At 28.6% G+C, this 26,188-nt stretch overlaps 2 protein-coding genes across 5 annotated transcripts; both read left to right on the top strand.

Annotated features, from left to right (window-relative positions):
• Positions 1 to 500: 500 nt before the first annotated feature.
• LOC110640452 (tropinone reductase homolog) lies at positions 501 to 24,719 on the top strand. Of its 3 annotated transcripts, none has more exons than XM_058147089.1 (5): positions 501 to 603; positions 703 to 915; positions 23,548 to 23,764; positions 23,884 to 23,996; positions 24,393 to 24,719. In XM_058147089.1, the coding sequence occupies exons 1-5, from the start codon at positions 550 to 552 to the stop codon at positions 24,591 to 24,593; spliced, it is 798 nt and encodes a 265-aa protein (XP_058003072.1). In that variant the 5' UTR covers positions 501 to 549; the 3' UTR covers positions 24,594 to 24,719. The 3 variants fall into 3 exon arrangements, with proteins under 3 accessions (XP_058003072.1, XP_058003071.1, XP_058003073.1); XM_058147088.1 differs by having other exon boundaries at positions 502 to 603; positions 708 to 915; XM_058147090.1 differs by lacking the exon at positions 23,884 to 23,996 and having other exon boundaries at positions 507 to 603; positions 708 to 915; positions 24,393 to 24,543.
• On the top strand, positions 16,010 to 18,054 carry LOC110668868 (noroxomaritidine/norcraugsodine reductase). 2 transcript variants are annotated; one of them, XM_058147092.1, is made up of 5 exons: positions 16,010 to 16,213; positions 16,295 to 16,502; positions 16,669 to 16,885; positions 16,992 to 17,101; positions 17,658 to 18,054. In XM_058147092.1, exons 1-5 carry the CDS (start codon positions 16,128 to 16,130, stop codon positions 17,850 to 17,852), a joined length of 816 nt encoding a protein of 271 aa, XP_058003075.1. In that variant the 5' UTR covers positions 16,010 to 16,127; the 3' UTR covers positions 17,853 to 18,054. The 2 variants fall into 2 exon arrangements, with proteins under 2 accessions (XP_058003075.1, XP_058003074.1); XM_058147091.1 differs by having other exon boundaries at positions 16,012 to 16,213; positions 16,986 to 17,101.
• Positions 24,720 to 26,188: the final 1,469 nt, after the last annotated feature.

The following is a 26,188-nucleotide window of genomic DNA, read 5'->3' as shown; positions in this document are numbered from 1 at the left end:
CGAGACTAGGACCCTTTATCATGACTTCTGCTCATTGCATACCTTGATCCACTACTGTCCGAATAGCATTTCCTGCTGCGGTTTGAGCAGCAAATGGCGTTCCTCTTCTTGTGCCCCTGAATCCACAAGTGCCAACGGAGGACCAAGAAATCACTAGACCCCGTACATCTGTAACGGTCACAATAGTATTGTTAAAACTTGCTTGAACATGAATAACTCCTTTTGGTATTTTATGTGAATTCTTACGCGAACCAATACGTCTGTTTCTTCGTGAACCAATTTTTGGTAAAGGTTTTGCCATATTTTATCATCTCATAAATATAAGTTAGAGTTTTATGGATATATCCATTTCATGTCAAAATAAATCTTTTTTTTTATTTGTACATCGGATCCTTTAGAGCATTCTGCTTAGAAAGATTATCCTTGTCTTTGTTTATGTCTCGGGTTTAAGCAAATTACTATAATTCGCCCTCGTCTACGTATCAGTCCACATTTTTCACAAAAAAAAAAAGCCATGGCAGAAGCAGAGCTGAATAGCAGAGAAAAGAGATGGTCTCTCAAGGGAATGACTGCTGTTGTCACCGGAGGAACAAGAGGCATAGGGTTGGTAACTCAAATTAATTAACAATTCTTTTCCTTCTTTCAATCTGACTAATAGCTTGCTTTGATTTAAATTAACTGTTTGGAGATACCTACTGCAAGGTTAGGCATGCTATAGTAGAAGAATTAGCAGGATTTGAAGTGGCAGTGCACACGTGTTCACGCAATCAAAAAGAGCTTGATCAATGTTTACAGGAATGGAAAAACAAAGGTTTCAAAGTAACTGGGTCTGTCTGCGACGTATCTCATCGAGACCAAAGGGAGAAACTCATGCAGACTGTCTCCTCCATCTTTACTGGAAAACTCAACATTCTTGTAAGTTTTAATTTTTCATTTTTTAAGCTTTTTATTAATTCAATAGACTCTGTAAAGTAATCTCTTCTTCTAATTATAAAAATAGATAATCCAAGGAATAATAGAGAGACAATGAGATTCTAACACCCTGTTTGGGTGAGGGTGAGGGTGAGGGAAGGATTAATAAGGGTAAGGAGGGGTAAGTAACTATTATAACCATGTTTAGAGAGAGGTAAGTTAGTAAATGGTAAGGATAAGTAGGGGTAAAGTTTACCTTTCCTTATTCCTCAAATCTCAATTTTTCTTATACCCCAAATTGGAGTGTAAGCAGGGGGAGGTGAGAGCTGAAATTTTTTTTTATTTATTTTCCTATTATATCCTTAATTTTTTATTAAAAATTCAATTATACTCATTAAAAATAAACCTAGTGTACCTCTATAAATAAATATATTCTCTTTTAAGTGGCCATATATATTATCTCCACTATCAATCATTTATTTTTTAAATAGTTTGCTGTAATTATTATACTTCAATTATTATTTTCTTTATTTATTCTTTCAATAGTTTGCTCCAATTATTATACTTCAATTATCATTTTTTTTAAATAATCTGTTTTTTATTCAATCTTTGTTAGATTTGTACATTATTATTTTGATTTATTAATTTTGTGATTTATTTATAGTGGACCATTATTATTTGTAAATTTAAGATTTATCATAATGAATTTACCATTTAATAAAATATCTAATAGAAAATGGTATTTTTATACTTTTAATAATTATTTACCATTTTTTCACCTCTTTCTAAACATAAAGAATACACATTACCTCTCATTGCCTTTCCATTAATTCACCTCTTTTCAAACATGAGATTTTTTTTATTATAACCCTCCCCACTCTTTCCTTTTCTTACCCTCCCTTACCGTTCCATTAATTATCCTTCTCTCACCTCATCCAAACAGAACCAAGGAATTTTTTTTATAACAAGTAGCTTCAAAAAATGAAATCCAAAATAAGTTGCCATTTACAACCTTGTGATTCTATGTTCTTTCATCCTTTTTTTTTTTTTAGTCTATTTATTTTGACACAAAACGTAATTGGGAGACTTAAATTGCATGACCAACAGTTATATATGTTTTAACGGTCAATAACGCTGGGATAGCTCTAGCTAAAGACACAGTGGAGATAAGTCCTGAAGACATATCCTTCGTAATGGGAATCAATTTTGAGTCTTGTTATCATCTGTGTCAACTTTCACACCCTCTCTTAAAGGCATCAGGAAATGGAAGCGTTATCAATATTGCTTCCATTGCAAGCATTGTTGCTACTTCTCAATCTGCTATCTATGCAGCTTCTAAAGGTTTGTTATAATAAATGCGTATATTTATTCAATTTAACTACATTTTTCATTATTTTATTTACTTTTTGGAACATTAAAACTGAGAGAAATATATATATATATATATATATATATATATATATATATATATATATATATATATATATATGAACTGACAGGAGCATTGAATCAAATCACCAAAAACCTGGCATGTGAGTGGGCAAAGGACATGATTCGCGTTAATGCAATTTCACCAGGGCTAATTAAAACCCCATTCGTGGAAAATCTAACGGTAATTGAACCTGCTCAGTACTTCACCTCCTCACCTATATATATATATGAACAATTTCTCTGCAAAGCGATGAGAGTGCATACATTAGCTATTTCCAAAACCCATAAACATAAGATGTTTTGTGCATTTAATCACTCTTATATCCACACATAATTATATAGATTAGGCATTCTCAGTACAAAATTTATGACTGAGGGACCATCAAAATTATCTCTAGACGCCTGCTAGGCCAACAAAATTTATGACTTAAGACGCCTTGCACTGAGCCTTCCTAAGGTTTGGCTTTGTCAATCTTCGTTTCTATTGTATGTTTCAACTTTCAAGAATAGATTCATGTACAAAGAGAGAAAGAGATACACATATTTTATGGTTAATTTTCTCTTTTTTGCAGGAAAGTCCTGAACTGGCTGATTATATATATCGATTACTTTGTAGAATCCCTATGTCTCGGTTTGGAAAGCCTAATGAGATTTCATCAATGGTGGCATTCCTTTGCTTCCCTACTGCTTCCTATATAACTGGTCAGGTTATTACTGTTGATGGAGGATTTACTGTGAATGGATTTTGCCTTCCAAATAATAAAATTAGATAAATCTTTCTAATTTGTAAAGAAACCGGATACTTTCTAAATAATTAAGGTTTCAATTTGGAATGCAATCAAATCGTAATTTTTTAATTGTACATCATTAATTAATTTTATTATCTCGTTGCTTATATTTGCTTATATTATTTTAAAGTAAGCATGTTTTTTATAAGTAAGATTTTTTTTATTCATATTTAAAGGTAAAAAAAAAAACTTAGTATCATTCTAAGCCTTGATCAATAGGCCTCTCCAAAAGACTCAATTTAGAGGAAAGCATGCTAAATTAAATAAAACCTGACAGAAGAAAGTCCAAATACGGAGACTAAAGGGAACATCAAACAGAATATTACAAAATTCCCCTGTTCAACCTACCCAAAGGCTCAATCCAAGAGACAAACAACATATTGACATCCAGTGCCCAAAGCAACAAAAACCATAAACTAGCAAAAAAAAAAAAAAAAAAAAAAGAAAAAATTCAACTCTAGCTTTCAAAAAGTGCCTGCAGATCACCAAGCCCAAATCAAAAAATTATGCCTTAGAACCTTATCACAAATTAAATTCCATGTTATATACCGCAGAAGCGTGTAAACTATAAAAAAAAATAAATATGCAAAAAACTAATATTAACGTGGTTCACCCTCTCTATAAAGGGCAATATCTACAGGTATGCTATCATCCACTACAATCAAATAAAAACTAAATCAATCATTTATTATAAGCTCAAAACTATACTATCCATCAACCCAATTACACCCAAGAGAACCCTTACATCAAACTACTCATAGAAAATATATTAGTTAGTTCTCTCAGTCTATTTTAGACATAACCCAACAGATTTACTACTTTAACTACTACATCACAAAAGGTGTTTTCAACTACAATAGGCTATAATCCATTCCTCTTGGATTATACCCTTTCTCTACCTTAGGTCAAAGCCTCTTTCCATTCACAGGATTGCAATGGGCAAGAACTCCTCATCAATAGACAAAGATAAATCCTCAGCAATTGGCGAAGCCAATCACTCCATGGGCTGAAAGCTACTTTATTCAATGGACGAAGACACTCTCCATGGGTAAAGCCAAATAACATTTCTACTATTCTCGTATTTATAGTATTAATTCTTTTAATCCTAATCTGATTAGGAATTCTACTCAATTTAGGAATAACACTAAAATAAGAGTTCTACTTAGGGGTGGCCACGGTTCAGGAATCGCCAGTTACGGTTCCTGAACCGCTGGTTTAGGTTCAATGAAATTATGAACCTGAACCAAACCACCAGGGGACGGTTTGGAAGACAGTTCCTGAACCGTCGGTTCTGGTTTGAGCCACAGTTTAAAACGGTTTGAAGGGCGGTTCGAAAAAGAACGGTTCAAGACAGTTTGGAGGACGGTTTGAAAGCGGTTTAGGGATGGTTTAAGGGTAGCTTAGATAAAAAAAAAATTAGAGAAAAATTTTATTGATTCAAAATTTAAGTTATATTTGTAAAAATATTTTAATTCTTCTTAGAAATCTTTCAATCAAAATAAAATAAGAAAAAAAAAAGAAAATAATTTATCTTTAAGAAAAATTTAATAAATAAAGACTTGAACCTGATTAAAAAACTAGAGATGAAATTAATTTTTTTTAAAGAAATTAGCAAAAAGTGTATGAACTTAATTTTGCCTAAATATCCTTTTAGGATTTAGATGAATAAAAATTTGTAGTTCTATTACTTGCCTTTTCTTAAAAATTATATAATAATTGATAATTAAAAAGTATAAAAGAGAAAAAAAAATTAAAATAGAGGGTATTGAAAATTTTATTGAGAATTTAAAGTAATAACAAAGTAATTGAGATAGTATTAAAAATTTCAGTAAGTATATAAAATAATAAATTAGGAAAATTGAGAGAGTATTGGAAATTAAAATGAGTGTAGAAAATAATTATTTAGAGAATTTGAGAAAAATTGAAAAAATATTAAGAATTGAAGAAAATGCAGAGAATAATTGTGTAGAGAATTAATGATATATATAAATGAATTAGGAGTGAGGTAACATATTTATTGAATTTTTTTATATTTAAATCGCCGGTTTAATCCGGTTCGAAATCGTCAATTCAATCCGGTTCGGAACCGCCGATTCACGGTTCTTAAAAAATATGAACCTGAACCAAACCGCAGAAGGACGGTTTTGGTCCGGTTCGAAGCCGGTTCCGATTTTGATCGGTTTTGATCCAGTTTTGATCGAACCGATTCCGGTTCTATTTCGGTTCAAAACCGGACCATGGCCACCCTTAGTTTTACTCCATATAGGTAATATTTCATCATCCTACTGAGGAATATTTCTTCTGCTCAATTAGGAAAAGGCCTATTCAAATTCTACTAAGATTTTGAATTATAATTCTAACAGTATCCACATTGACACAAAATCCATCGCATACCTTGAATTCTTGGGTGTCATCAAATCATCAATTCTTTATACTTGAGCTTGAGCCCTTCAAATCTTAACTTTTCAATCTTCATCTTGGGTGTAACTTACTTCTTTCTTTAAAAATTCTCACGCCATCAATTTTCTTGATTTTGCATCAAGAGCTCCACATCAAATTCAACTCTCCACCACCTTGAGCTTGCACACTATCGTGCATTTGTGACTTTCTACACATCACAGTAGCTCCATCTTCAACTGAAGTTACCAAGATCATCCCCTACTTTGATACCAATTATTGTGCAATGTGAAAGTGTGTAAACTACAAAAAAATAAAGCAAATGCACAAAACATCAATATTTATAAAATTCACCCTCTCCATATAGGGCTACATCCATGAGCATGCCATCATCCACTATAATCAAATAATAAATAAATCAACCATTATAAGCTCAAAACTATACAATCCATCAACCCAATTACTTTTAAGAGAACCCTTACATCAAACTACTCATAGTAAATATATTCATTAGTCTTCTCAGTCTCTCCTAAATATAACCTAATATATTTATAACTTTAACTAATACACCACAAAGGGTATATTTAACTACAATTGGCTACAATCCCTTTCTCTTAGATTTTGCCTTTCTCCACCTTAGGCCCTCCTCCCCTTCAAAGAACTGTGATAGGCAAAAGCCCTTATCAATAGGCAAAGCCAAATTCTCAGCAATTGGCAAAGTCATTCACTCCATGGGCTAAAAGCTACTATCTTTAATGGGTGAAGAAACTCTCTATAGGCAAAACCAAATAAAATTTTCACTATTCTCTTATTTATAGTGTTAATTCCTTGAATTCTAATCTGATTAAGAGTTCTGCTCAATTTAGAAATAACACTAGAATAAGAGTTTTACTCTATATAGGAAATATTTCATCATCCTATTAAAAAATATTTTTTTCACTGAAATTAGAAAAATGTCTCTTCAAATACCAATAGGATTTTAAGTCATAATCCTAACAATCTCTACCTTAACACAAAATTCATCACATACCTCGAATTCTTGGACATCATCAAATCATCAATTCTTCATACTTAAGCTTGAACCTTTCAAGTCTTAGCTCTTCAATCTTTATCTTGAGTGTAACTTGCTTATTTCTTCAAAAATTCTCGCGCCATCAATTTTCTTGATTTTACATCAAGAGCTCCACCTCAAATTCAACTCTCAACCATCTTGAGCTTACACACCATTGTTGCATGTGTGAATTTTTACATGTCACAGCAGCTCCATCTTCAATTGAACTTACCAAGATCATCCACTGCTTTGATACAAATTGTTGTGTATTGTAGAAGCGTGTAAACTACAAAAGAATAAAGCAAACACATAAAACACTAATATTTACATGGTTCATCTTCTCTATATGGGGCTATATCTATAGGCATGTCATCATCCACTATAATTAAATAATAAATAAATCATCCAGTACAAGCTCAAAACTATACTACCATCAACCTAATTACACCCAAGAGAAACCTTGTATCAAATTACTCATACTAAATATATTAGTTAGTCCTCTCAGTCTCTTTTAGATGTAACCTAATATATTTACTTCTTTAACTACTGCACCATAAAGAGTATCTTCAACTGCAATATACTATAATTCCTTCCTCTTGGATTATACTATTTCTCCACCTTAGGCCAAAGCCTTTTTGCTTTCATAGGACTGCAATAGGCAAGAGCCTCCCATCAATAGGCGAAGCCAAATCCTCAACAATTGGCAAAGCCATTCACTTTATAGGCTAAAAGCCACTCTCTTCAATAGGTAAAGCCACTCTTTATGGACAAAGCCAAATAATCTTTCCACCATTCTCCTATTTATAATGTTAATTTCCTCAATCCTAATCTTATTAGGAGTTCCACTCAATTTAGGAATAATACTAAAATAAGAGTTCTACTCTTCCACACAAATTAGGAAAAGGTCTTTTTAAATTACACTAGGATTTTAAATCATAATTCTAATAATCTCCATCTTGACATAAAATATATCGCATACCTCGAATTCTTGGGTGTCATCAAATCATCAATTCTTCATACTTGAGCTTGAACCCTTCAAATCTTAAGTCCTTAATCTTTACCATGAATGTAACTTACTTCTTTCTTCAAAAATTCTTGTGCCATCAATTTCTTGATTTTGCATCAAAAGCTCCACCTCAAATTCAACTCTCCACCACCTTGAGCTTACACACCATCATTGCTTGTGTGACTTTCTATATGTCACAATAGCTCCATCTTCAACTGAACATACCAAGATCATCTCCTACTTTGAAACCAAGTGTTACACATTGTGGAAGCTTATAAACTACAAAAAAATAAAGCAAACTCACAAAACACTAATATTTACATGGTTCACCCTCTTCATATAGGGCTACATCCATGGAAAACCATCATCTTCTATGCTCAAATAATAAATAAATCATCAGTTACAAACTCAAAGCTATACTACTCATCAATCTAATTACACTCAAGAGAACTATTATATCGAACTACTCATAGTAAATATATTAGTTAGTCCTCTCAGTCTTCTTTAGATATAATCCAATATATTTACTTCTTTAACTACTACATTACAAAAGGTGTAACTACTACATTACAAAAGGTGTCTTCAACTACAATGAGTTATAATCCCTTTCTCTTCGATTATGCCATTTCTCCACCTTAGGATGCCCTAAAAATTGACCAAATCCGGGTAACATTCTGCTTGGCCAAAATGATCAAATGAACAGTGTTCATTCATTTAGTCATAACTCACTGTAGAAATGTCAAATTGACCTAAAATTTATATCAATAGAAAGCTTAGACAATTTAGGACAACTTTTATGAAGGACACAACTCTAAATTTTGATCAGAACTTAATGAAATTACCCACCAAACTCAGGACACTAAAACTGCAAGAATGGATTCTGCCCAGAAATTTTGGGTACTGCCCTATCCGGCCAGTTATGGTATTTAGGCCATAACTTGAGCTACAAAACTCCAATTGGAGTGATTCAAAAAGGGAATTAAAGAAGACACAATAAGGAACAACTTTGATGAAGCAAAGTTAGCCCAGTTTCCATTGTAGAATTGTCTAATAGAACAGTAAACTTAGGTAATCAAAACTGAAAATTTAGAAATGCATCTAGGGGACTTTAAATTGCAATTGGCAATTAATACTAACAAATGTAAAACTCAAAATGTGGGATCTTAGTGTAATTAGAATTAACATATCTATTAAGTATGAAAAAGTCAACATTTTGGTTGACTAGTAAGGTGAATAGTAATCAAAATGATTAGCAAATTAAGATGAAGACCTAGAACTAATCCTAAGCTTAAATGCTTAGAATCGTATGACAAATGTGGACTATGTATCCTAGTCAAAATTGTTAGAGGAAAATTAAGGCCATAAATTTGAAATCCATGAAATGTTCATGGATTGCTTGAAACATGAAAAGTAAGTCACTTAATTGATGCGAATAGGTAGTTAGGGCTTTTATGCCCATCACAAATAGAATTCATAAAATATTAGTAATCCAACTTGAAATATAAAATTTGTAATTACATAAGTAGATTTTCGAATGTATAAATGAGAAAGGAAAAATGTTTTAAATACAATGGTACATGTGAACCATTGTTTTAAATTGTGATCATTATGGATAATATAATGAATATATAAATTACGATGAATGCATAAATTATGTAAATATTAGACTTAGAGATTTATGTTTCTATTATGAAAAAGATTAAAATGCTAGAAATTATAATTAGAACCTATAATGAAATAATGAAACTTATGAACACTTAATGGTACTATGTGTCCATGTATCGCCTAGATAAGTGTGTTAGATTGGATAGATTGGCATGCCAATAGGGTATTGTTTTAGCAGTACTGCGAAAGGTTTTATGCCTGTATTCATGGCTTTATGCCCGCACTCATGGCTTTTATGCTCGATTATATGTTATCATGGCTTTTTAGCCATTCTGACTGCATACATGGTTGACGTTCTGCGTCCCATGGTATGACGGCCCGAGGCACTGCGGTGTCCAGTGCCAACGGCCTGTTATCCAGTTTAGTCAGCCTGTCATAGGTTACCTGGGCAGTGTAAATTATTGAAATTATTTAATAATATTAATAATTAAAAACATTAGAAAGTGTTGAATGAAATGAGAAAAAAAAAAGAGAGAGAGAGATTGGCAATAGAAACATTACTGAATCAAGTATAAAGTTAAGGATAATATTCTTAGAATTTATGGGAATTGTATATTATTACTGTGAATTTAGAAATTAAGTGCTTCTGAAGAGGAATAAATTAGAACAAAAGATAGTTGGTACTAGAAGTATTATATTAAACTAGATTAAATTCTAGAGTATTCAAATTATGATCCATTTCTTTCTTTATTTGTAGATATTATTTTCTTATTATATTATTGCACCACTAAGCAGCAATGCTTAGCGTGATGAATTTGTTTCCTCACACAGTTACTGAAGGTAAAGCCCAACAAATATTAAACAGAGATTTTAGAGTTCTGATCTGCAGAAGTGTCTGAAGTATTCAAGGTTGTCACCTCCTCAGCAATGCATGTAGATAGAGCTCACATTAGTTTAGCTATTTCATATGTAATCAATTTATACATCATGTAAATTATGAGATTATATAATTATTTTGTAAATTATGTAAATTAATGGAAATATGAGAATTTTGATATGTGAATGGAGCATGAATGATAATGTATGAAAATGAATATGAAATTGAATTGTATAGAGAATATTTGAACTAATCAGATTATTATGATTAGTATGGATGAGATTTTTATTTTAAAATATTATTGAAATTTTCAAATAGGTGAATAGTAAAATACGTCAAACAATAATAAAATAGGAGAAACTCCGTTAGTTTCTCCGTCGAAAAATAATTGATATTAAATATAACGAGAATAAAATTTTTAAAGAAATAAAGTAAGATAAATTAGGGTGCTCCGGCACTGAATGTAGCACTCCTTGCTCGGCTACATTGTAGTCGGGTGAGAGGTGTCACAGAATCACACCATTTTTGGAGGAAGAACACTTGCAGAGTGACGTTTTCCAGGTTCCATTTTCAGAGATCTGAATTTTCTTCTTCTAAGTTCTTTTATTTTTAGTTTTCTTATCATGTTTTCTTGCTTTATTTCATATTTTCTACTTGTAAATACAAGCATGAGTGAGTAGATACTTAAGATTTTAGAGTTAAGTATAATGATTTAAGTTTTATTTGTGGATTTGGACTGGTTTTAGCCAGATTTTAGTATATATAAGTTTTGATTCTTATCTTGTGTGCTTATTTACATACCCACTGTTGGTACCCTTTGGATTTTATTCTTAATCTTAGATTGAAGGACCGAGAGGTGAAAACTTATGATAGATAATCAAGATAATGAACTTAATCACCTAGTGTTAGAAATAAACTAGTGGGTTAAGAGGAATTTCAAGTTGATTAAAGTGCTTAAAGGGTTTTGGGTAATTAAACATCGCATGAGAATAAGGTTTAGTTTCCTTTAAAATACTCTTTAGTTTGCTTGAAAGAGAAATTAAAGGAAATCAGAATCAACTTCCTTCAAACTTGTATTTTCCTTAATCTTGGTTTTGCCTATCCAAATCCCAATGAAATTTACTTCATAAACCTCAACTCTGGAATCAATTTTTACCATTAATTAATTAAATCTTCAATTACTTGCTGAAATTTTAGTAAATTAGTATAGTGCTTAGAATTTTAATTGCTTAATTCATTATAATTTCCTTACTTTCCCAATTTATTTTGCTGCATCTCTTACTTTACTTTTGAAATACACTATCGATAGCCCAAATAATCGTGACTTTTATAGTTTGGTACTCAAACAATAAATCTTTGTGGGACGATATCTTTTTTTTACTACTTAAAGGACCCGTATACTTGCGGAGTACGCAAACAATAAGACATAGATAAGAAAATTCCTAAATGTATCAAACCCTAACCAAACTTATCAAACTTCAAAATTAAGTTCAGTTCATAGCACTAACCTTTGTGTGCTACCTTCAATCAACCTTCAAACACCCTTTAATTCAATCAAACCTCACTTCCCCTTAGTGTCCAACTTCTGGCCAGATTTCTTGCTTGAAATATTAGTGTCTTTTCTTCACTTCAAGGATAGATATGGAGGTTTCTCAAGGTTTCCAATAAAATTGATGAAGGGAGGCAAGTGGTTGGAAGCTTGGTGATGATGCTTTAATAGTGGAAGGAAGGGAAACAAATAAGAGAAAATGGTGAAGAGGTGGATGGCAGCTTATGGAAAGGAGATGAAGATAATTGACTTTAAATTAAGATAATTAAAATGAGGTGTCCACCATTCATATGTCTTTAGTTTTTAATTAGGTCATGCTTAGGTCATCACGATGTCATAAATTTGGATTTTTTATTTCTCTTCTTTTCTTTACACATTTTCATTTAAATTTTCATCAAAATTTTTTCATATTTCAATACATAAATTTCACTTAGCTTAATTGACATTTTGATCAAAAATCAACTCTCCAAGTGAAATGACCAAAATGCCCTTTATCAGGTTATGGTTTGTCTTTATCGATTGGCATTGGTTTCCTTGCATTTCCTTGACATTTTCATTTCCATTAATCCCTTATTTAAGTATTAAATAAATGTCTCATTGGGTTCCTCATGAGTTTGGGGTGGCACCTAAATCCACAGTCGCTTCTTAGTAGCTTTCCAGTGAGGTCATTCATCGCTATCGGCTTATACTCATTTAACCAATTTGCATTTTATTTCTTTCATTTTCCTTTAATTTTACTTTATCTTTGTTCAACCAATTTATGACTAATCACTCTAGTTTAAGTGTGGTTCCAGACATTCTGACTGTCCGAACAGACGTTAGTCACCGGAACAGTAGAATGTATGGAACTACCTAAAATGAAGATGTCATAGTTTGTATATATTAAAATAAATAAATTATATTTTTCTTTTAATCTATATTACTAAAGCATTTAATCAACATATTGTTATTAATCATTGAGCTAACAAGTGCTATTTATTTCTTAAGAAAAAAAAACTCAAAAATTTGATAAAAACGCTTTTATTATTAAACTACAAATATTTTGATTATTTGAATTTAATAATTATACATATATTAAAAATATTTATTTTTAATTAAATTTATACTTAAAAATATATAAGTACTATAATAAATATAATAAAATTTGTTTATATAATATAATATATTATTAGTTCTTTATTTTAATAAAGTGTTTATATGATGAACTGAAAATTTAAATTATGAATTATAAATTAAGAAAATAATTTGTAAAAAAAAAAAAAAAAGAAGAAAACAATCTCACATCGTTTTTTCAAGAACTTGAGAGGTGATAATTTTCCTATGAAAGGCAATCCTCATCCCTTGACATTTCAAGTTAAAAAGTGGGTTTAAATATGGGGCTTGCTAATTATATTTTATTTTTTAAAATTATATTTATTTATTTTAAATAATATTTTTTTATTTGTAGTAATTTAAATAAATTTCATTTAAATTGTAGTAGTAAATAAATATTATATTATTAAAGATACTAAATGCATTTATATTAATAGTTAATGATATGAAGAAATTAATATGAGTTGCAAGATAATTTATTTTTAGAAAATATTATTAGAGAAAAATTTATTTGATTTTAAAAGTAAATTTGGAAATTTTAGTATAGTATAGATTATTAAAGTCAATTTAATTTGTCTTTTAAAATAGATTTAGAGACAAATAATATAATTTGCTAAAATGAAAAAGGGACTTTTTTTTTGTCTCTATAAGTTATTAATATAGACAAATATATTTACCTCTCAAAGTTAAATTAGTGTCAAATATATATTTATTTTCATATTTGTCTCTAATTACATTTAGAGATAGCAGTAAATGGGATAAACAAGTTATTTGTCTCTAAAAATATATAGAGACAAATAAATAGCTTTTGAGTGAAAATTTTTAATCTCAATATAATAATTTTAGTGTAATATGTTGATAAATATTGGTTTTAATTATTTTTCTGATTATTTTTTAAAATTGTTTTCTTGATTAAATTGATAATTTAATACGAGAGATTGTGATTTAATTGATAATATTTTTTTAATTATTTGGTTGATTATTTTTAATATTGTTTTGTTGATTAATTTGGATTATCTTTGATAATTTTTTTGAGATATTGATTTTGCCAAAAAGTATTTTAATTTTTGTTATATTTATTAGAAAAAAAAAAATTGTTGATGGATGTTGAAAAAGTGATTTTAATTAGTTTTTACCATTTTTTAGACAAAAGTGGTTGGTTGATGTTGCAAAAGATTATTTTGATTATTTTACTGTCGTGATTAATATTGTTTTTTATTATTTTGTTGACTAATTTTAATATTGTTTTGCTGATTATTTATGAAATAAAAATTGTTTTTCAGCTATAGAAGAAAAGAAGCAGAACAAGAACAATGAGAGTGCTGGTAACAATAAAGTAAGGATTGTTAATTTAAATTTTTTTTAATCTTTTTGATGTTGTGTTATTTACTTTTCACATGTGGGATACAATTTCCTGAGAATTCAGGAAAAGAAGAATTCAATGGAGCTAAGATTTTTTTTTTTTAATAAGTAAACATATTTTACTTGAGAAAAATTATTATTTAATTCTTATATTTCAACGAAATTAATTACTTAGTTCATATATTTTAAAAATTATATTATTTAGTTTCTATAATTTACTTCTATTAAATTATTTAATTTCACTATCAAATTTTTCATTATTCATTCTATTTAAGCTACTGTTTAGTTCATTTATTTTAAAAAAACTTATTAGTTGATCTCTATATTTTAAAAATTATTACTATTTAGTCCCTATATTTTATTGAAACTAATTAGTTAGTATATGTATTTTAAAAATATATTATTGAATAAAAATAAAAATTTTGGTATGTAGAGACTAATTTGAATTTACCTTTTTATTTTTATTTTTAATTCATTTGACATCAATTTTTTTTTCTCTATTAAAAAATGATTTTCTTTGATTTTTTAAAAATCTAAGCAAACTTGTTAACTTTTTTGTGGAGACAGCTTATACCGTTTTCATTAACAAATAAAAATAAAGGGAAAATAAGGAGGAGAATGATGTAAATATAGAGGAGGAAAAACATGAAGAGAGAAAAATAAGAAAAGATAAAAAAATAAATAAAGAGAAAAGAATTAGGATATTTTTTATATAAAAAATAATATATGATTAAATAGTTAAAAGAGTTAAATTATAAAGATTAATTAATATATTTTTTCTAAAACATATGAATTAATTAATTAATTTTATTAAAATAGAGAAATTAAACAGTAGTTTGATCAGTATTAACTAGTAAAATAATTAATAAAAGAATAAAATAATTTAATAAAAATAAAATATATAAACTAAATAATATATTTTTTAAAATATAAAAATTAAATAATTAATTTTTATTAAAATATAAAGACAACCAAATAGTTTACCTTTATTTAAATAAAAAGAGACGTTCACAACATCTAGACCACAAAAACTAGCAATTGAAGGAGAAGAATAACTCCGCTCAGCCAATAACGAATTTTTTTTTTTTTATTAAATTCATAATTTTCACGTTAGAATTGAAAGTAATATTTAAATAAAATATTCTTAATAATATGACTTTATAATATAAATTTCTAATTTTATTGATAAAATTCACTTAAATTAATTTAAGAAGAGTAATTTAATATTTAATATTAAGGAATTTTTTTACAAAGTCAACGACGACAGAGAATTTCAAACGATGGAGAGATGGTTTAATGGTCATTGTAAGAATTGACAAGCAATATAATCTATATGCCATTACTGTTGACAATTATTTTGTTTAATTGCATTGCTCAATTTCAATATTATTTATTGCCATTTTATTTTCGGATTTTCAATATTACTTACGGCCAATTTTCATAATTTTAAAAATATGTACTTGAAAATTTTTTAAAAAATAAAATTCAAATATATAGGCAAAAAATTTTTTTGTAAAATTAATTGGAGACAAGAAATTTAAAAACAGAAATATTTTGCTTTTCTATTATTAAATAAAATTAGCAATTAAATTCTTTATTTTAGAAATGAAAACTTCCGTTCCAAAATTATTTTATTTTTTTAGTGATTCCCTTCAAGTGTGGTTAATATTTTAAAGGCCACATTTCATACCAACTTTAGTGAGATTTTAAAAATTAATTTGACATTAAATTTAATATATTTTACTTATAAATACTCTAAAATAATAAAATAATTTTTATAAATTATTTTTTAATAATATTTGAAATCAAGCCTAATTGAAAAAGAAAAAAAGAAAATTCACATACTTAACAAAGCTTTCTGACTCAGTCATATACACCTTCGTAGCAAGTAGCAAGAATTTTCCAAGAAACAAAATATAAATAGCTAATCCATGACATCTTATTACCAATATCTAAAAGTACATTTTCGATAAAACGGTATACTATCTTCAATCAAGGTATCTGTTATTTACTGCGTTAAGGGAAAAGACACGCACACACCCACTCAGAGAACGATCATGGCGGATGTACTCAATTTTAAGGAAAAGAGATGGTCCCTCAAGGGAATGACAGCTCTGGTTACTGGAGGCTCCAGAGGCATTGGGTGATTTACCCTTTTATTTTTTTTTTTTCTTTTACTTAAGGTTTCTTCTTTTACTAATAATCAGTGGCTTTATGTGTTTAGGCATGCTATAGTAGAAGAATTAGCAGGATTTGAGGTTGCAGTGCACACATGTTCACGCAACCAAACGGAGCTTGATCAATGTTTGCAAGAATGGAAAAGCAAAGGTTTCAAAGTAACTGGGTCTGTATGCGACGTGTCTCATCGAGACCAAAGGGAGAAACTCATGGAAACTGTCTCCTCCATCTTTCATGGAAAGCTCAACATTCTTGTAAGCTTAAGTAAATCTACCTTTAAATCTTATAGAAATTAAAGAGTCTAGAATTTGTCAATGGAAGAACATAAATTACCAGAAGCTTTTATTTTCATTTTTTTTAAATTGCTTTTGATTCATAAACTTGAGAGAGAGTTTAAAAGCTAGAATTCTGGTTTTATAGGTGAATAACGCTGCAAAAGGGATGCCCAAAGCTGCTGTAGAGTATACTGCTGAAGACATCTCCAGGATAATGAGCACCAATTTTGAGTCAGTTTTTCATTTTTGTCAACTTTCATATCCTCTCTTTAAGGCATCTGGATATGGAAGGATTGTAAATATTTCCTCCAATTCCAGCGTGGTGGCTATCCCTTCTGTCTCTGTCTATGAAGCCTCTAAAGGTTTTTTTTTTAATCTTATTTTATTTTATTTTATTTTCATTGGAGACTAAACTACTGATGAGAATTTACCTAAAGAAGTCAAATAATTTACTTTGCTTAGGTGCAGTAAATCAAATCACAAAGAACTTGGCATGTGAGTGGGCTAAGGACAACATTCTCGTTAATGCAATTTCTCCAGGTCTAATCAGAACTCCTGTCATTGAAACTGGAAAGCAGGTTTAGAAACTGCACTTTGATTTTAATAATTTCCTTCGCATGTACAATTTCCTATTTCAATTGCTTTTGGTTAAACTATCTTTCTTCTATGCCATATGGAACATGCGATAGAGAAGAATAACAATACCCAGAAAAAATGTCTATTTATTATACTCCAATTCACAAGAAATTTTAGAACACAACTATTGTATGTATAACAGTGGCATTATAAATATTGATTATATGGTGATTTTTATGTGAGTTTTATCATAATCAATTATTAAATCTATTTGATATATATATATATATATATATATATATATATATATATATATATATAACGATTACATGTAATTATTTCTCTTCAATTCACGCCCTATTAAGTAGCAAAATATCTTACCAAATTGTTTTAATTAATATATTATCATGCTAGGGTGAAAAATGATCTTTCTTCCTTATTCTAACCATTGAATAATTAATAATTAGTATCTAAGCCTAATCATCATCATTATCATGTTATTATTATTGTTAGTGTTATTTAGAGCTCCAACTTAGATCTTGATTCCACTTTTTGCAGGATTATCCTGAAATTGCAAAATTTTTTAATAGATATATAAGTCAAACTCCAATTTCTCGGATTGGAGAGCCCTACGAGATTGCATCAATGGTGGCATTCCTTTGCTTTCCTACTGCTTCATTTATCACCGGTCAGGTCATTGTTGTTGATGGAGGATTCACCATCAATGGTTTCTGCCAGCCAAACAATAACTAAACCTCTATTTTCTATTCAAGATCTAGCTATAAAGATATATAAATAAGGTTTAAGGTCCATGAGAAACCAAGATTATTTACAAATGTCTTCATTTTGCTGTCGCTGCTGTTGATTTCTTTGTTGTAATAAACAAAAGTCCTTGTCGGATGATATGTTTTTTTAACAAAAAGGCATTCTAGATTAATGAAATTTTATGTTTAGTGTCCTATGTATTGAGTGGTAACATTCAAGATTTGGAAATTAATAACCCAATTTTAATAGAATTAATCTCGCACACTTCATATAAATTTATATATATGTCAAATATTAATTTTTAAATGCATCTCATAAGATTCTCTAAAATTCATAATTTCAACAAATCCATGAATTCTTGCACATAATGCGTTTGTTTGATGGTAAATTTAATTGAGATATTTGAAATTTTTTTATATTCATTTTGATATGTCGGTTTTAGATTTGACACGATATTATTAGATAATTTTATTTTTTATAAAAATATATTATTAATTTATTAAATCACTTTTTATCTCACTTAATTATTTATTATATAAATATTTATTATATTTAATAAAGATAATGGAAAAAATTAAAAAAATTAATAATTTTTAATTTTTTAAATATGATATATAATTTTTTTAAATAAATAATAAAATTAGTTAGCCACAAAAAGAATCCAAATTGTGTTACGGGCGCCAGCCTAACCTTATCCCCGTAGCTCAAAGGATAACCTCAAAATTCCATTTTGATTTATTTGATTCAAAATAATTTATAATTATTTTAATTTATACAAAATCAATCAAATTTAAACAATTCGTATATTAATGATTAATTTTGACATTGTGTACGAACCGATGTAAATTTAATTCGTTTAAATTAATTTGATTAATCCAAATTTTGATAAGAAAGTTAAATTAATAAAAATTAATTTATCTAAAACAATTAAAATGTTGATTCAACACTCTAATAGATTCGATTATATTTTAGCACGATCATATAGCTTCAGTTTGTCCTCCCAAGACAAATTACTGAATTTCAATTTCTATTCATCGATATTGCCTAGCTAATTCATAGACATTTAGCGAGGAATAACAACAAGTCGAATTTTTACAAGAGTTCAAGTTAACCGAATTTTAATAAAATAAATTTAAATAATATACAATCGGATTTAAGTTTAAAAAATAATATTCGTAAAAAAGAATAAATTGATTTCTTCACTTTTTGTCATTCTCATAAAATAAAAGCACCTGAAAAACAAAATAAACAAATTCTCAAAGTAAAATAGAAATTAAAAATAAAAATACCCAAATTAACCAAACAAATAATTATTCGATATCAAACAAAAATCAAATCCCTAGCAATAGCACAAAAAACTTGATGTTTAAGTATCCGTAAGTATATGGGCCATATCAAGTGATAAATTGATAAGTCAAGTATCGTTCCACGAGAATTTGCGTTTGATTACCAAACTATGAATAAAGTAATTATTTAGGCTAATGATAATAGAAATAAAATGTAAATGCAAATAAGTTTAGTAAATTTGGTTAATCTAAATAAAATAAATAAGGAGCAAAGCAATAAATTCCTAATTTAGATGCAATTAAACTAAATTAATAATGAGTAATTAAAATTAAAGGCTAATTAATGGAAAAAATGATTCCAGAGTTGGGGTTTACATATAAATTAATTGGGTTTTATCTTGGTTCATTCAATTTTAAGAGAAAATAGAATTTGAAGGTGATTGATTCTAAAATCCTTTAATATCGTTTTAAACAAACCAAAGAGTATTTTAAAAAAACCAAATCTACTTTCATATGATATTTGATTCACTTAAAACCCATTAAGTTTTGTAACCAATCAATGAATCCTCTTAAATCTCTATTTTATTTCTAAATCTAGGTGATTTTAAATTCTAATCCTTGACTATCTTTCAATAATTTTCAACTTTCGATCCTTTAATCAAATATTAAGATAATACCCAATGGATACTAGCATTAGGCAAGTAAATAGGCACACAAGGAAAAGAATCAAAACTCATATTTATATAAAATCTAAAATAAACCAGTCCAAATCTATAAATTAATCTAAACCATGATTCCTAACTCTGAAATCTAAAGATTCTGCTCACTCATGTTGATATTTACAAGAGTAAATGGTAAAAAAGTATAGAAAAAAAATGATAAGGGACTAAAAATAGAAAAACCCAAATAGAAGAATCCAAAATCTCAAAATTCTAGAGCTTTCAAAAATAGTGGCAGCAGCTCCTCTGTCCAGGATTAATGGCATTTTTCCTCCTTTTTTATATTTGTGATTTTCTTTCCTTCTTACTTCTTAATTGAAAAACTAAAAATGATGCTTTTATATGGTCCCAAAAGTTGTCCTAAAGTAGGTCTAAAAATGGATAAGAGCCGATTAATGAATAGGAGATGAGGTGTAAAAATTTTCAGGTCAGCAAAACTTTTCACGTTCTGAATTGCCTGCTGATGATATTGCTTGCCTTAAGCAACATTTTCAATAAATTTCGGGTTTTGCATAGCCTGTTTGCATAGGGTAAGCAACATCTTAAGCAAATCTCAGCAGATTTTGTGTAGCAATGAGTTTTTCACTTATGCTTGACTTCTAACTTGATCCGAGCCATGCCTTAAGCACTGCGATATACTCTAAGCGAGATCTCAAGCAGCTTCTCATGCAAATTTCGACAAGTTTGAGGTTGAAAATTCTGAATATGCTGGAATTAAGCTATGCTTGACTTGCGACTTGCTTCAGGTCATAAGCTAAACAGTGTGACATACCATAAGCAACATCTTAAGCAAGATTTCAAGCAAATCTCGACAAATTTAATTTTCTAAAACTTGATTTTTTCAACATTTTTCCGTACTTAAAGACTTCAAATTTCTTCAAATCATCTTCTAATGCATTGTGAACCTTCAATTTACCACAAAACTTATTAAAAATATTAAAATTATAAAAATTAAATATAAAATAACCAAAATTAACAAATAAGCTAAAATAAATTTAAAAATATAAAAAGTACTTAATTATAAGGATAAAATAAATGTAAAACCATCCTAAAATGTCTATATGAAATGAGTGTGACATTAAAATAATCAACTACTTTAATTATATTTTCAATGAATACTACCGTTTAAAAAGGTGCTTTTTGACATTGTTGGTTTCAATTTAAGTTGTTGATTGGACAACTCTTAAATTAAGAGGACATTATTGCATTTAAGAAGTAGTTGAAGTCAAATTTATTGAATGTGGTTGTAAATGGGTAGCTTCTGCCTTTGTCTGTGCAATTGTCAATTTGATTACCTCCATCAACCCGAAGTTTTGGGCAAAAGTCTTATTTTTTAATGAGTTGTAGTTGTCCCCGTTTTCCATTATGTTGTTTTTATTGAATTCCACATTTATAGGCTTTCCGTGCATGTTTATTATTTGGTAAATGTCCTTATCTTTTGAATTTGTTGTTGTCGTGGGAACATAAATTAGGTTTGCCCATTAGCTTGGTAGATGGGGCGAAAAAGTAATTACAAATTAGGATGCAAATTGCTCTTGGTTTAATAATTCTGTGATCAAATATTTTTTTAGAGAAATTAATTAATTAAAATTTCATCCATTAAATTCAAATCAATACAAATAGTAAGAGAATATGATCTTTTTCTTAAGACTAAATGTAACATAAATTGTTATAGATAACAAAGCGGAGTTTTTCAATTTTAGATGAAATTCTATCAAAATAAATTAAAAGGTGTATAGTAGAACAACTTTGTGGATCTTTTATACCTGATCTAATTATTCAGAAGCTTGTTGCATATGATGAATATAACAAAATTGAACCATTAATTCCATTGAAAAAACAGGCCATTCAAGATAGAGACAAACATTAACTTCAACAACAATTAACAAAATGTCTCTCAACCAAGAATTATCAGATTGTTTGATAAACTTTAAAGCATAAACTCCAGTATTAAGAATCAGATCATTGAGAAGAGAGAAATGATTATTCATATATATATATATATATATATATATATATATATATATATATATATATATATATGAAAAAGATAAAAACAAAACAAAGAAATAGGTGGTTTTACTAATCATGAGATAAGGATGGCAACAGATTGGGTTTTTGTGAATACTAGATTCAATCGAACTCTAATAGGATAGGTTTTGATAGTATATAATCGAGTTTGGGATGAATTCGGATTTGAAAAATATTACTCGTGATGTGTTCGGATTTTGTATATTGAGTATCCGTTACTCAAACTCATTTATTTTAAATACTTCATTAAATATAAATTATATTTTTTATAATAATATTTATAAATTTATATTTTATTTTAAATAAAATAGAATTAAAATATTTAATGAAATTATTAAATTTTTAAAATATAAATTAGTAATAAAAAAATAATTTTTTATGTAGATTATTAATTAAGATATATAAAATTAAAACAATTCAGGTATTTTTCTGACAATGATAATAAGGTTTAAGACATGTTTGATAGTTGATAATAAATTTTAATCAAATTTAAGAAGACTTGAGTTTTAAAAATATTAATTAAGTTTAAATTCAGATAGAGTGATTTTCATAAGTATTTTATTTGTTATCATCCTTAACTTATCACACAATTAAATTTAAAGAGATTTTTTTTAGGGTTAGATGATAAAATGATTTCGTGGGTACTTTACTTGTTATCATCCATGGCTCATAGAGTTTTAAAAACGGTTACGTGTACCTGATGGTTTTATTTTAGTTTCTATGGTCAAATATTTTAGTTAGTTATAATGAAAAAAAGAAAGTATAAAGCAAGTGTTATTTCCTTAAAGAATCTCTATAATTGTTTCAATTTTCTAACACTTCTATTAATTGCTTTTGAAATTAAGAAAAAGGAATTTATTTTTTAAGAGAAATTAATTACAAATATTTCATTCTTAAGAAGAAAAAAGCAATAATTTAAAAATATTTTTTCTTTGAGTACCGACTCTTGGATTTTAGTTAGGCCGTACCTAGAATTTTAGTTTTTAGGAGAGTTGGCCACAGGCTGACGGTCCACATTAATTTAGTCATGAGAATGGTGTTCATTTAATCTGGTGGGAAATGTATAAAATTGATTTGTTAATACCATTTATCATAATGAAATAATTAATAATTTTTAATTAATTAAAGTTAATTTTGAAGTTGGAGCGTTGAATTTTCAATTAAAGTGTAATTAATAAAAAAATAAAAAAAATAAAAAGTCAATCTCTTTTAAATTAATGGCGACAGGCTTACAATATCCACAAGATTATGCTACTACTTATCCAAACGAAATGGTCACACAACAATTATTAGAGCGATCAGAAATCAAAGTCCACTTTTTTCCAGCAGCTTCACTCAAAAGATTTCTTTGATCAGCTAAAATTAAAAAAAAAAAAATTAGTCCATTATTTTTTTAAAGATTATTCTATTCTACTAAAATTATTTTTAAATAAAAGATTTTAATTGTATTTATTTATTTATTTATTTTCTTTGAGAAGATTATGTTGTGCTTATCTTATATATTAAATTTTTTATTCAAAAAAAAATTAAGTGATTTTGAAAAACCCATTTTCTTTTCTTTTTTTTTCTTTAAATCTATTTATTTTGATACAAAACTTAATTGGGAGACTTAAATTACATGATTAAGAGTTATATATGTTTTAATAGGTCAATAACGCTGGGATAGCTCTAGCTAAAGAAGCAGTGGAGATAAGTCCTGAAGACATATCCTTCGTAATTGGAATCAATTTTGAGTCTTGTTATCATCTGTGTCAACTTTCACACCCTCTCTTAAAGGCATCAGGAAATGGAAGCATTATCAATATTTCTTCCATTGTAAGCATTGTTGCTACTTCTCAATCAGCTATCTACGCAGCTTCTAAAGGTTTGTTATAATAACTGTATATATATATTCAATTTAACTAATTTTTCATTATTTTATTTGTTTTTTGGAACATTAAGAACTGATATATATATATATATATATATATTATGAACTGACAGGAGCATTGAATCAAATCACCAAAAACCTGGCATGTGAGTGGGCAAAGGACATGATTCGCGTTAATGCAATTTCACCAGGGCTAATTAAAACCCCATTCGTGGAAAATCTAACGGTAATTGAACCTGCTCAGTGCTTCGCCTCCTCACCTATATATATATATATATGAACAATTTCTCTGCAAAGCGATGAGAGTACATACATTAGCTATTTCCAAAACCCATAAATATAAGATGTTTTGTACATTTAATCACTCTTATATCCACACATAATTATATAGATTAAGCATTCTCAGTGCAAAATTTATGACTGAGGGACCATCAAAATTATCTCTAGACGCCTGCTAGGCCTACAAAATTTATGATTTAAAGACACCTTGCACTGAGCCTTCCTAAGGTTTGGCCTTGTCAATCTTCGTTTCTATTGTATGTTTCAACTTTCAAGAATAGATTCATGTACAAAGAGAGAAAGAGGTACACATATTTTATGGTTAATTTTCTCTTTTTTGCAGGAAAGTCCTGAACTGGCTGATTATATATATCGATTACTTTGTAGAATCCCTATGTCTCGGTTTGGAAAGCCTAATGAGATTTCATCAATGGTGGCATTCCTTTGCTTCCCTACTGCTTCCTATATAACTGGTCAGGTTATTACTGTTGATGGAGGATTTACGGTGAATGGATTTTGCCTTCCAAATAATAAAATTAGATAAATCTTTCTAGTTTGTAAAGAAACCAGATAGTAGACCTAAATAATTAAGGTTTCAGTCTGTAATGAAATCAGATTGTAATTTTTTTGTATTGTATATCATTAATTAATTTTATTATATTGTTGCTTATATTGTTTTAAAATAAGCATGTTGATGCAATATTTTGTTTATTGAGTATCCGTAGTTTATGTTAGCATAGTAAACTATGGATCAAGAGTTCAATTGCATGCAAAAACCGGATTTTGTATCACTAGTATAATTACATAATTACATTCAAAAAATGAATTATCGATCTAATCATAGGCTAAGTGTTGCCTTAATCTTAATGATTATCGAAGAAAATATTTGCAGAAAAAAAAAAAAAAGAGAAACTTTCCACTTCAATATTGAGCACCACACCTTGCACAATAAGAGCACCCAATGAAGTACCACCTAGCAACTTTTGAAGCTGCAAAGAATAGAACCAAATATGTAGCTCTTGCTAGACCAGAAAACTTTTTGTAGTTAAGGGAAAACCAAAACAAAAACGTCAATTAAAGTTTTTGCCTTGCCTTCAACCTTGCGATTCATGCAAAAACATTGCAAGCCAAATTGCATGCGGTTGATCCACATACCAAAATCCAGCATGCATGAGAGATGATGGGAATAGCTTCCCATGATCTGCCAAAAACCTACAAATTAAGGGAAGTTGTTCTCTTGTGCCAACTGAAAATGGCCTCCTCATAGAAGGCTTGGAGTTCAAGTCACAAGCTTAGGTCTTGGCCCATTATGGGTTGATTCGAGCCCTTATTTTATCATCTCCCATTCACATATGATGGGATTAGCTCTTTTCTCAATTACTGTAATTTTCATACTTAACAAACATATCATATAACTAATGCATATTTTGAGATTTCAATTGTAATATACCTATGAGGATAATATAACTTCTCGATTTATTACTAGGCAACAATTTAATACCTACACCAAAGCGTAGTCAATTTTTAATAGTCGATTACTTTACAAAGGAATAATGGTCTTTAGTCATACTTGAAAAATCTTTACACACAAATTTTGGAGAAAAAAAAGAGACTAACGAGAAACTACTCATTCTCTCCATCTACATCATCATTTCTTCTCTCTTCCCTTATTTTCTCTCTTTAATTTCCTTTTTGGAGTTCGATCGTGCAATTTCTTTTTTTTTTTTCTTTATTTCTGGAATATGAGTGTGCGACTTGTTATAATTTATCCTATTGATAGTACAGAGAGTTGGTCTGTCATCTTGATAGAGATGATTTTTTACCTCGTCAGGTATTTATTCTAGTATCCTTTATTCTAGTATCTGGAGCACGGAATATATGAAATAGATTACGAAGTATTAGAACTATGATTCATACTTAATATTCAGATCCCGTGACCGGACTCCAAAAAATTTCAAAGAGTTAGAAGGTATAAATTGAAAGATTTTCCTTCTTTTAAACTTTTAATTTATGTTTGATCAAAGGATAAACCTTTCTTTGGATTTTTACTCATTATATTTATATTCATTGAATAAGTGATGGTACAACGGTTCTTACTCAAGGAATCTTTAGTTTGAGGGTTTTATAAAATCATCGTGG

Source organism: Hevea brasiliensis, chromosome 5, assembly GCF_030052815.1.
Source record: "Hevea brasiliensis isolate MT/VB/25A 57/8 chromosome 5, ASM3005281v1, whole genome shotgun sequence".
Classification (NCBI taxonomy): domain Eukaryota; kingdom Viridiplantae; phylum Streptophyta; class Magnoliopsida; order Malpighiales; family Euphorbiaceae; genus Hevea; species Hevea brasiliensis.
The sequence above is the reverse complement of the archived record's forward strand: the minus strand, read 5'-3'. Positions and strand labels throughout refer to the sequence as shown.